The 13,063-nt window shown below is 36.0% G+C and overlaps 1 protein-coding gene across 4 annotated transcripts in view; it reads right to left on the bottom strand.

Annotated features, from left to right (window-relative positions):
- Positions 1-468: 468 nt before the first annotated feature.
- Positions 469-13,063, bottom strand: part of LOC131143743 (uncharacterized) — a 28,681-nt gene continuing 16,086 nt past the window's right edge. The window contains exons 3-7 of one of the 4 annotated variants that reach the window (XM_058092025.1): positions 9,467-9,496; positions 9,221-9,322; positions 8,674-8,781; positions 1,549-1,603; positions 469-964 (exon numbers count right to left, since the gene is read on the bottom strand). In XM_058092025.1, the coding sequence (XP_057948008.1) occupies positions 911-964; positions 1,549-1,603; positions 8,674-8,781; positions 9,221-9,322; positions 9,467-9,496 (349 nt within the window). In that variant the 3' untranslated portion in view covers positions 469-910. The remainder of the gene's footprint in view (positions 965-1,548; positions 1,604-8,673; positions 8,782-9,220; positions 9,323-9,466; positions 9,497-13,063) is intronic. The other 3 variants (XM_058092027.1, XM_058092028.1, XM_058092029.1) reach the window with 3 other exon arrangements.

The following is a 13,063-nucleotide window of genomic DNA, read 5'->3' as shown; positions in this document are numbered from 1 at the left end:
ACCCAAAAAGTGTAAATATTTAAAGAGTATTTTGATTTAAAATATCCTAACCCATGTTTAATTTATGGAATGTCTATTTTTAAAATAAATTAGTTATAATAAATTAATTATAATTAGTTATATAAAAAATTATGTTAATATCATAAAATAAATAATATAAAACTTTTTATTAGTCCATAACAAGAAATAGGTAAGGAATAACTATTCCCTAATTTTACAAGGAAATATATATTCATTTTTTATTACTTATTTAATAAAATAACAAGGGACATACAAGAAATAATTATTATCTACATTTCTTAAATTTTTATTATATTCCATCTTATTTCGAGAAATAACTGTTCCGTGAGGCAGACGGGCTGTGAGAAAATCAAGCAGTTGGTTGAGAGCTCGAACAAATCTAAAAGGCAAGAAAGACAAGAATTCCAATTCATCTGTAAAAATAAAATATAGCATCGACCCAAATTGTAAACATAATTTTCTATATACTTTTCATTCTATTCATTCTATTTTATTCCCACTCCGTTCGATTCCGCAAATTAAACCTACATCAGAGTCGACAAATAACTAAACATGCTCAATCTTCTTTCGAACAGAAGAAGCTTTATGTTTATGATGAAGTCCTCCTGGGATACATGAGATCAAATAGAGAGAAATCTAAATGGAAAACAATGGTTAATATACAAGAAAGAACAGCCTGCTGCAACTACGTCCAAAACATAACAGTTTTTGAGAATTCCTTTTCCACTCCTAATCATTTCTCACAAGGTGAGAAAATGAGTAATGAAGAACATGAAAGAGAGGCATACATGATATTTGAAAAAAGAAAAAAACGAACGTGAGGAAGAAGAAGAATAAAAAAAGGAAGAATTTAGTAATTTGCAGGGAAGAAAATTAGCTCCCGGTGAGCTTAGTGCGATCTCTCGTCAGGGAGTTGGAGCAGCTCCCTTATCCCTTCACAGACCTGCATGCAGCCAGCAAAATGATTGAACACACAGGCATTGCTGGAGATTATCGCCATATGAAGCATATCACATTTAAAGCCTTAGGCCTAAACAGATTTCACATATACAGTTCTAATCCAATCTCCCCATTAATTATCTTCCCACCGACATTGACCTATCAGCACCATTTTACTTGAAAGAAAAATATATATATATTTCAAGCTTAAGGAGCCAGGTTGGTGCTTAGTGGTAGTGGTTTCAACTCTACAACCAATAATATAAAGTGAATGGGAAAAAACAGGGGCTCTGAAGCCAGAAAACATTTGGGAAAAGGAAAGGATTCTGCTTCCTCTTGTTTGGTTAGAAATGAGAAAGAAAATAAATTTTTACCTTACATGCCTTAAACTTCGATTTTCCTTGATTTTCAATCATGTTTGAACCAATTTTCAATCTTACAGTATTAGATATAGAGAGAAAAAAAAATAGTGGAAAATTAGTTTTGTTCCTATTTTCTTGTCCTTCCCTTTTCTCTCACCAGATCCTTGACTCAAGTGAAGCCTAAACGAAAAAATGAGAAAGAAAACTCAATCAAAACTAAACATACCAGCTTGATCTGGGCTTTGATTGATGCAATTAGGTGAGTATACTCCTCTATTTGCCTGCAAAATTGTATTTTAACTCTATTACAAGTTAGAACGTATTAAAGCCAGAACCAAAAATAATTTGGGACCAAAATTTAATGTAAATCAAATAAGATAAGACAAAAAGAACAAGCACATGCTGATTCACAAAATAAGAGTAACTAATGGTATTTGTGATACTCATAAAAAATAACCCACCATATAATGCATATAACCATCCTCTAAGACACATTCTTAGAGGCACTTAGGAAGCTGGGGGTGAGCAAATCTTCCTTAAAATATGAAATCTAAATTCAGGATGTATCTTATCCATTTCAATCAAAACCTTAAATAGAACAAAAGCTGGGTAAAAAGACAAATCCAAGCCCTTGAAATTGATTTATTCACAACTGTCCAGGATACTTTAAGTTGCATTTGATTCGTGAAATGGCTATTCCTGAGAATAGATTAGTTGTAATCAGATTAGTTATAAAAAGAGTTATGCTGTCACAATTAAAATTTTTACGAGTCCATAACAAGAAATAGATAAAGAATAACTATTTCTAAATTTTACTATAGAAATGTATATTCCTCTCAAAATACATGTTAGATGAAATAACAAGGAATATACATAGAATAGTTATTCCCTCTACTCCTAAATTTACTATATTCCATTTTATTCAACAGAATAACTACTTCACAAATCAAACGTAACCTTAAAGAAAACTAAAGAAATGTATAAAAGCCCCCAAAAAAATTGCTCTGCAACAGTAATGTGAGCAATTGCTGTCACACAACTAGGGGTGAGCATAATGTGGTCAAAACCAAATCAACAGACCAAACCTAGTGAATTCAATTAATTTGGTTCGATTAATATAAGTCCGTCGGCTCAGTTTTATTATCATAAAAAATTGATTTTTGGCTATCATTTCAATACACCAAATTGGTTAACTTAGTTAACCAAATTAACTGATTATCTATATGTATTAATAATTTATATATATTATCTATATATTAATTATTTAATGTATATATTAATGATTTATATATAATGTATATTAACAAGACATTTGAATCGGTTAACTGATTTAAACGAAGTACTAATCAGTCTGCTACAATGCTTTGGTTAAAAGGCTAATTCGGTTTGGTTCAGTTAACCCAATTTCTTAACCGATATTTTTCGATTAATTCAGTCAATAAACTGAATTAAAAATACTGAACGAATGCTCACCCCTATACGCCAGTCGGCTACAATGCCAAACTGTAACTTAAGGAGAAAATTCAGGCATTTGCATCTATATCAATTCGTCTGGGATGCGAAGAACATGGCTACAACCAGAAAACTTAGATCGACCAAAAATGGCTAGATCAATTGCTTCAACTCTCCTTCAGATATCCAAGTGCTTAGTGTAAGAGGTTTACCCAACTACTTGATAAGAAACCTAGAATATGGATTTCCTCATTGAGAACACTCTTCTTTCATGCCAAGCACTTATTCAAAACTTAACTTAGCTACTACAGCAATTGCTTAACCAAATCTTCTGCTTCTGGCATGCTTCATCATCAACAGCAAACTAAAAACAAATCTGCAACATTGAACATCAGACTAATTTGAAGATCATCTGGCCAGTCCACATAAACACTTGAACTAATCTCATTATGAATTCTGCAAAGACCATCCTTCCTAAACTTCAGTTAATGATAAGTTCCTATCAGAAACCCCTCTTTCCTTAATGTACAAACAACAAAAACTAGATTCGCCTTCAGCAAATCCCTGAGATCTTTGATGCTCTGCATCCTCTTTATAAAGTGCATTGCTGGCTTTAATGGCAGCCTGTACCTCATTATGAATCTTCCTTTTATGTTCAGCAAAGCTTCAGTACCTTCACTAAGTCAGGCTTCTTGTCAGCTGTTGTGATGAAATGTGATCAGGTAGATCATGAGTGCTGCCCAAACACAATTTTAAAGGGTGTCTTCTTGGTGATCTGACTTACTAAACTGTGTAGGATAATCCACATGTTCACATGGTCCCAACATCACATTTGTTACCTCAGTTAGACCATCTTCTTGTGGATGGCCAGTACTAAGTTATTGTAATTGTGCCCCTTACCTCCTCCAAAAGGTCCTTGAAAAATGCACCCATCAACTTCTATCAAACAATTGAAGTAGGAACTCCATGTAGTTGCACTTATCTGAAAAATAATTCAGCCACATGGAATGCAGTGACTACACAAGAACAAGGAAAGAAATGAGATGTCTTGGAGAAATGATCCACCACAACAAAAATCGAATCATAGCCCCTTGCCTTTTTTGGAATTAAAAGAACAAAATCCATGCTAAAATGCTACACCCAAGGAGAAGAAGTAATTGGTAAAGGTGTGTACAAACCGGTGGTTAATGAGTTTCCTTTAGCATATTGGCAAATTCCACGTCTTCATCAACCTTTTAGCATCCCAAGCCATCTTTGACTAATAATAATGATCTATCATCATAGCTATTGTCTTGCCCAAAATGTCCTGCTAAACCACCACAATGCAGCTCTCAGATGATTTTCTCATGTAGTGATATCCTCCTTGTATGTACAGTTAAGTACCATAGTACTTCGGTGTAAGTATGAAATTACCGTACTTCAAAACCTATCTATAAGCACAAGTATAGACTCTACGTCTCTAACATTAGGCAGATTGGTGATGAAGTCAAGTCAGACACTTCCACGGTCTCATTGGTACTTGAAGAGAATGCTACAGCCCTGCAATCTTCTTCTGCTCGACCTTGTCTTACTGGCAAGTGAGACAAGTTCAAGTATACTCAAACCACCTCATCAGCGCATGTGCAGCCAGTAGTTTCTCTGCTTCAACAATGCCAAAGTGCGAAGCCATCCAGGGTGGCCTATCCACATGGTTCATGACTCTCTTTCAACAATATCTTCCTCAAGTAACCAACTCGAGGCAAAAAGAGTTGGTTACCACGTGCCATCAACAATCCATCCTCTATGCAAATTGGCGCGTTTTGCTCTCTTCCACAAACTTTTTGAAGTTTTGGGCAATTGGTCTTTGACAAGGTTCTCCTTCATATGCTCCCACATTGTCATGGTAAAATACAAGTGATGACAGACTAGCCTATTCCACAAACAATCAAGATGTTGGGAGGATTTTTGGGGTTGAATGGCTACTATGGCAAGTTTGTCAAGAATTATGAAAAGATTAGTACTCCACTGAGTGCTTTACTAAAAAAGATGCAATCAAATGGAATGAGGTAGATAACCTTCGTGAAGCTTAAGCATGCAATGTCCACCAGATTAGCTTTTGCCTTGCCAAATTCAACAAGGTGTTCATAATTGAGTATGATACATCAAGAGTTGGCATTGGTGCAATTTTAATACAAGACGGACACCCCATTGCTTTTACCAGTAAGGCTCTTTCTTCATCACAGCTTAGTGTCACCACTCAAATACATTATAGTCATAGATACTTTTGCCTCCTTCGAGTCAGCCCTAACCACAAGAAAGTATTGTCACATATCAAATAAAAGGTTCCCCAACTTAGCATCACAGGCACCACCAAAGGGCTCAAACCATAAGGTTCACCTTGGTAGTAAGCTTACCCATCTAATGTTGTAGAATTTCCACCATACCATGAAAATCTTCCACCCATCTAGTCAACAAACAATAGATTCTCCACATCAACAAGTTCACAAGCATCAAATGCAAATTATATGGAAGAACTAAAATGTAAGCAAGCATGAAAGTAAGCATAAGATTCAAGCAGTAACCAATAAAACAACCAATTCATCTATTACTTCCTTTGGCAACCTGTGTGTAACCAGGGACGCAAGTAGGCTAAACACATTTATAATAACTAGTGAGTTATACAAGATGGATGAACACTTACCCTCCCTTGAACAATTTTCCCAATCTCACTCTAGCACCGAAACATCAGTGTGATTGAGGAGTCACACTCTCCTTTTTTTACCAAGGCATTAACTCTCCTACAAAAGTATTTACGTGATGGTTATCCACCCAATATCCACAAAACAAAGCAGTCATAGGGAAGCATAAGGCCCTAAACAAGCTTGGCTTGTGAAGCCTCCTCTCTCCTATATTCCTCTTTCTATCTCCTCCATATTTTACCCTAGGCTGTACCTATACTTTCTTTTTTTTTCTTTAATAAACTGGGATATACCTAAATGGTTCTGTTCATGACCATTATTGCTGCTACTGCATCATTGTCCTTGCAAATTTATCCTATTTCCTTTCTTTTGACTCACTACAAGGTAGGGGATGGTTCTAGAGTTTGTTTTTTGGGAGGCTATGTGATAGGGGATATGCTTTTAAAACCTCCCCTCTCCTATATTCCTCTTTCTATCTCCACCGTATTTTACCCTAGGACATACTTTTACTTCCTTTTTTTTTAATAAACTGTACCTAAATGGTTCTGTTCATGACCATTGTTGCTGCTACTGCATCATAGTCCTTGCAAATTTATCTTTCAAATTTATCCTATTTCCTTTTTTTTTGACTCACTACAAGGTGGGGGATGGTTCTAGAGTTTGTTTTTTGGGAGGATATGTGATAGGGGATATGCCCTTCTGTAAATCCTTTTATTCTTATCTTGCTAGGTCCCCAACTGATCGATCTTTCCTCTTAAAATATTATTCGGAAAGCCAAGGTTCCTTTTTTCAAGTAAAGATAAATACTAATGACTATTTGCAGAGGAGAGGAACTAACAAAGCTCTATCACCTGATCTTTACAAGTTGTATGAGCAGAGTAGTGAGACTGCTCCTACATTTTTCTGCACTGTTCTTTTACTTGGACATTATGGAATTACAATTTCAACATCGAGGAAGAATGTTGGGTTAGTGAAAGCACTGTGGAAGAGCTAATTCTTATTAAATTTTGATGATTCGGCACAAGGGGAATTTTCTGGGATTGTACTTTAATGGCCATGCTGTGGTGCATTTGGTTAGAGCGGAATTTGAGAATTTTTAGGGTAAAATCTTCCAACTTTCTAGGTGTTGGCTTTAGGGGAGGGATGGTTTTCTATGCCTCTAATTGGGCGACATTGGTGGGCGCCTGTGCTTCTAAAGAAGATCCATTGTCCACATTCACAATCTTTATGATATTGATTTTGTTATGACTTTTTTGTATTCTTTTGCATATTTTTTTAATGCATGGACTTCTGGTGCTCTGCTTTGTATTTTCTCTCTTCTAGTAAAATTTTATTTTCTTATCAAAAAAAGAAAAAAAATTCTCCCCCGTCGCTATCAGCCAAATTAACTTGTCACTGCAGGCATGCACAAGATGACTCACCATGCTCCCTAATGAGTAACAGCAACCAAAAAACTTGATATTGCCTAGATATGAGCTGCTGCCAATGCTCCAACTAGTATTAAACCGTGCCAGTTGCTTCCCCTTTATAGACCAGCTCTTTTTCCTCACAATTCGAGATTCAGTCCTGCCTAAACCCATAACTTGTAAGCCTGTTCTATTGAACAAACTGTCCTACTTAAACACCAGCAGTGTTTATTCTGTGAGTTGAAGTAGTAGCACAAGATGTCCGGGTGCATGTCAGGTATTCTTCTGCCAAGAGTCCAGGTCAGGGTGCTGTCCACTTCAACCTTAATTTCATGAGTAATACATTCCGTTCTTCAGCAATGAACTACCATCTGAAAGCGTGTTCACACTTGATTCCCAATCAAGATATTCTTCAGCATGCATCTTTTTATGGAAATCAGAAACTTCTATCCAAACTCCGCAGCAGAGATCAAGTACACTTGCTACACATTCTTCTAATCCACCATGTCCAAGCTGAACACAATTCATGCTTTGATCATAGTTAGTATTTTCTTCCTCCTCAAGCCCCCTTTCTGGTAGGTCCAAGGACTCTCATGCCCACCTTCTAGTACATCAACATGGGCATTTAGGCAACCTCTATGCAAGTTTCACATCTTTTGCACAAGTTGCACCATCATCCTCCACATCTAATCTCAGCTTGGTTCAACAAACAAACTCTAGCTCTTCTTGCTGCCACACTGGTTTTCAGATCGTTCTTCGCTCTAATTCCAAAATGATTTAGGGAAAACAAAACCCCAATTAGGACTGCTGTAGAAGAGATAAGAAAATCAAAAAAAGAGCAATAGAGATCAAATAATCAACCAAGGCACTGGTATTCTGCATTCTAAATCCAGGAAAAATATTGAATGTATGTTTGTAATTTTTATTTCAAAAAAATGTTGACTACCTCACTCCATCAATTAGAAGACCTTACATAGCATAAACCATAAACCCTAATTGAAAAAAAAGGTCTTAAAATAGGTTTAACCTCAACTGGCAGCCAAGATAACTTGAACAAAATAATTGAAGATACAAGCCGCTAAAATAATGCTACAATAACTTGCACCAGATACACAGGAAGAAAGTAAACCATTTGAGACATGTCACTAGCTTTAAGCTGAGATGTTACTAAAGGTCACATCACGTCCAATGAATGCTGAATTCTATTCCAGCCTATCCCCAAATTATAGCAGTGAATCAACCCAAACCCTCCCCCCCATTTTCCTCCCTGTTACCCCCCCCCCCCCCCCCCCCCCCCCCCCCCCCCCCCAAACCCTCTCTTCCCCAAAAAAAAATATAGAAGGTGACAGTGGAAAAAAAAGTAAATCCATCCCACAAAACAGAGCAAATCCAACAAGAAGCATAAATGCACACTCAAAAGAGGGTTAGCTGCAAAATAAATTGATTTCAGATAAAAATTCAAAATCAATCCAAGTTTTCACTCTCCAAATGCAGCATTCAATAACTACTTTGTAGGAACAGAGAAAGGGATATTTGCAGTCATTACAACAACTTAATAAATGTGGAAGAGGAAATCCACAATAAGAGCTACTAATTGAAACTGTTGATGAATATCACGATAATATGAGTCAATTTTATTTTATTCTTTTACCCAATTTACTACTAGTTTGTAGCTTGGTCATTATTTACTTGTAAATGAGATTCTGAGATTCATGATAATGTACCAACTTCAAAAGGTACAAATTGTAGTTGATGCTTAACAGCAAAAATATTTTTAAAATAAAATATAAAAATTAAACACTAAGAAAGATATACCTGGCTAACCTTTCTTCCCTGACTGCTATGAAATTTAATGCTTCAGGCCAGGTGAACTCCAAATGAAATCCAAGTCCAACATCCACAAATATGTGCCTTGTATCTGGCCTGTAAATGTTCAGAAACCACCCCCAAAAAAGTAAAATAGAACTCATGAACATCATTGGGAATATATATATATATATATATATATATATTGCCACAAAATTGGAAGTGCTAAAGAGGAAATTTTTCTGAAGTCCATAGTCTGAATTGAATTTATAAAACCAAGAACACAAATCTATCAGAACAGCTACTAATAACCACTGAAGAACTCATAATTGAACCCATGGAAGAAAAATCATAAACAATAAAGTAAACAATATACAAAAGATTCATATTTTCAGGTGTGAGTGTGTGACAAAAGGACAACAGATGCACATGGAGGGAGGAAAATAAATACTTTACAAAAAGATAACACATGCATTAGTGTATTATCCATACAAAACCAGATAACCAAAAAGTTGTTGCATGAGAAGTTAGAAAAGATATCATGTTAAAGACATACACATCAGCTTGCATATACACTTCAGAACCAAGATTGACTAATGTCCTGAGACTGGTTACACTGTTCTTCTCCAAATTCTCTATGTTCCTTCTCAAATCTGAACTATAAAAGCAGAGTTAAGCAAAAAAAATGTACAACCTAGGATCAACAAACGTGGCTTCAAATTCAAAGTAGAGACTATTAACAAAACCAGTCTGCATATAATTATCTTGATAAAATCAACCAAAGGAGCAATGAGAAGGATACAAAACTTTTTGTTGTTCAAAGACTTTATCCCTGCATAATAAGAACATCATACACAAAGTTAGTTTGCATTGGGCGGAGTATAGAAAACAAGTGCTTTTAAGTACTTCCCATGTCCCAACTGAACATTTTCCCAATTATTTTGTGTCAGCCACGTAAATTTTTTGCTGCCTTCACATAGATCAAATTCTTCAAGCAAAATAATAAATAAGCCAATTAACTTCCTGACAATGAAACTGCAATGATGTCCCAAGGGACTAAAGTAATTTTATACCAAATAAATGATACTAAGCACCCATTGTGCTTCAAAATATTTGTTCTAAACCCAGGTTAACTTAGGAAGATAAATTTACAGCCAAGCAGCAGCTGCACAGGTCAAGTAGTTTAATCCACCTGACTTCAAAGAGTAATTTAGTTATAAAAATATAAATTTTATATCCAAATTACACATACACAAAGATCAAGATGAATGAGAATTCTGAGCAACCATATATAGGAACACTAGAATTACTAACAAATGAAATTTTACTATGTATCATATTCTGTTTCTTCTGTATTCAAACACTAGATACCTTGGCCAAAATACAACACTTCAAGATGTTACAAAGTTTAGAAACACCGCATCCTTCCCGTGTTTATATTCAACAAGGATCAAGATTGGAATGCAATGGGACACGCTCTCTCTATCGTAGGCTCATGAAACCTCCCCTTTTCTCTTATGAAGGGCTCAGTGCAGACTAAATAGAAGACGTTAAGATAGATAAGCCAACATTCAATCCAGAACAAAGGAAAAGTTTCGTTCTGAGATTGGACAAAGTGTGGAAAGTCCTTTTTGTTTGTTCTTGAACAAAATCAATTTCGAAATAGGTGGGTGATATTTCCTGTAATTGCTTCTAGCTGGCTTTCAAAGGGCTTGTTGATCTTTAGTTGATTGTGAAAGGGTTTTCAAAGCACTCGAATGGGTAGAATATGGTATTGGATGTCTATTCGTCCAACAAACATGGGAAGTTTTTGAAGTTTGGACTGGGGAGTAAACAGGAGAGATTTTCGGTATTCACCCAAGTGGAGCACAAAAGGTGATGGCTGGCAAAGCTTGGTGAATGGGTTTTGCAAGTTGTCTAGGGATATCCATCCTGATTCTGGTGGCAAAGGTGAAGAAAGTAAGCCAGCTCACCAATTGAGAGTCAGGGGTTGGTGGCAGAGAAGAATGGGGAAGGAGAAGGATATAAACAAAGTGTTTAGGGAGGGATCCAGGGTGTGGTGGTAGGGAAAGGTCAGATCTGTACTTAATGTGGTTGTAAGTTGCAATTGACAGTAATCCGGACCTTCAACGCCAGAAGTCAGGAATTCTTGTTTGGAGACAATAATTCATTCAATCAAGGCAGACAAGGTTACAGAAGCAGCCGCAATGTTGGTCAAGGCAGCTTTATAGTATTCAAAGGCACAAAGGGTACTGGGAGACAAGGAGTGAGGCAAAAGGCGCAAGGCAGGAAGCAAAAATCATGTGTACAATGCCCTATTGATGGGTGATTGATCCAGTAATGTTTGAATTAAAATAACAAAATATTTAATAACTAAACTTAAATGCATAGAAATTATGACTCCCAAGTACCAACTGCCAACCAAAGCAAGCATAGTTCAACAAAAGCATGCAAACATCCAAGTCGTAGACTACAAAGAAATGAAATTGCCAAGCCTAAGGTCCAAAAGCATCAATAACATAATTCAGTATCAAAAGACAAGAGTACAATAAAAGATTCCAAAGTCTAATATCTGATCATCCTCATCATCAACTAAGGTATCATCTTCTTCATCATCATCAGAATTTTCTTCTCCAATATCTTCTTCCTCTCGAGTCTCCTCTGCACTAGCCTCTTAGACGTCATCCTCATCTGTAAGTTCCACTTTTGTAGCTCTAGTAGCATAGAAGTTCTTCCTTTAGAAGATGATGACACACCCGCAATTATTCTTAATCTAGGGTGCTGCAGGGGCTCATTTACTCTAGCAGCTCTGGCAATAGCACCTCATGTCAAAGAATCATCTTCAAATGCACATTCATCTCCCTCATAGGATTGCCCTACATTCTATCAATCAAGCACTCATTACTATCATCAATATCCTTCAGAAGGATGGGACCAATGGTATCACTCTTGTCATATTGAATCCTCAAAGTTCAGCTCTATTTCACAAACACCAAATCATTTAAGTTCAATGACCTATGTTGTGTTGAAGGGACATCTATATGATCCGATTGATTGCGTAAATCCAGCAATAGCAGCAGAACTGGGGAAAATATACACAAAAAAAAAAAAAAAGACAATTCTTTTCTATTCTATTAGTATTACATTAGTATTAGTATTTTAGATTTAGTACCAGTCAGTCATCCCAACTCAACGAGTCCTTTCGTGATGAACTATTGGGATAGCATGTTCCTCCTTTTTCTATGAAGTTGCAAGTAAAAAAGTAACATTGTAAATAATGATTCTAAAAAGTAGTAGTAAACCAAATATTTTCTATTCTTTGACCCACAATATCCTAGTGACTCACATGTTGGAATATATTCCAATTTCTTTCACAGCCAGTAGCACATGTCAGGCTAAGAATTCTCACAGAAAACTTTTGCAAGTTTGGAGATGCATTCGGCTGTTATTTAAATACATTCAAATGAATACCTACTAAGTAGCTAAAATTACTTTTTTAAAGAGATATAGTAAAAATGCATGTAAATACAAAGTTACTAACTAAAGTCAAAGTAGGTAAAAGCCTCTTTACCTAGTGCTTTTGTCTTCCTCTGTCTCACAACCATATCAATTCCATAGGGGCCTGTAGTGGTAGTTTAATTTGCCAACTCATTTGAAATTCTATCTTGAAACTCAGTGGATGGCACCAACCTTGCAATGCACTTGTACCAACCGATTGTGATTTTTTCATCTTGTTCAGCATTGGGCTTTGAATAATAAAATTCTAAGTATGCAGCTGCATGCGAAAGTTGATGAAGTTGGCAACCCCACCTCAAGTCAATATTTCAAATGCTTCCTTGAATTTATCCTCTCTCTCATCAAAAGCGCTAGTTATCCTTAGGCCCTATCCATAGCTTCATAATATATCCTATTGCCCCATCAATCAAAAGGAGTACACGAGCAAGTAGGCCAACCAATTTGAGGGCATAATAAAACTACTCCAAAAGGTAGGAATTAAAACAATACTAGCTGCTTTTTGCTAGCCACGCCACCTCCCCAATCGAAGTACACATCTTCCTCAAGTTGTTCTTTTAAAGGTATGTTAAATATTAGCCTTTTCAAAGTTGCATGAATTGCAAGCATCTTCACAACATCATCCAATATCAAATCAAGGCCAAGGGCAGCACACGTTGTCCAATATAAATGTAGCCTCTCTGCTTCCAACAATCCCCTTATTTAAAAAGCAAAAGTGAAGCCATTAAAATATTGAAATAAACAATATATATGTTTTTAATGCTATGAAAAAAAATGTTATACGATTTAGTTTTTTAGGAATAAATTCAAATCAATTGAGGAATCATCCGCTACTACATGAATCAATTTGACTCTCCAGTTTCCTCGACCATAAAATCAAGTAATC

The sequence above is a fragment of the Malania oleifera genome, chromosome 12 (assembly GCF_029873635.1).
Source record: "Malania oleifera isolate guangnan ecotype guangnan chromosome 12, ASM2987363v1, whole genome shotgun sequence".
In the NCBI taxonomy this organism is placed as follows: domain Eukaryota; kingdom Viridiplantae; phylum Streptophyta; class Magnoliopsida; order Santalales; family Ximeniaceae; genus Malania; species Malania oleifera.
Note: the sequence above shows the minus strand (reverse complement) of the source record. Positions and strands in the feature narration are given on the sequence as shown.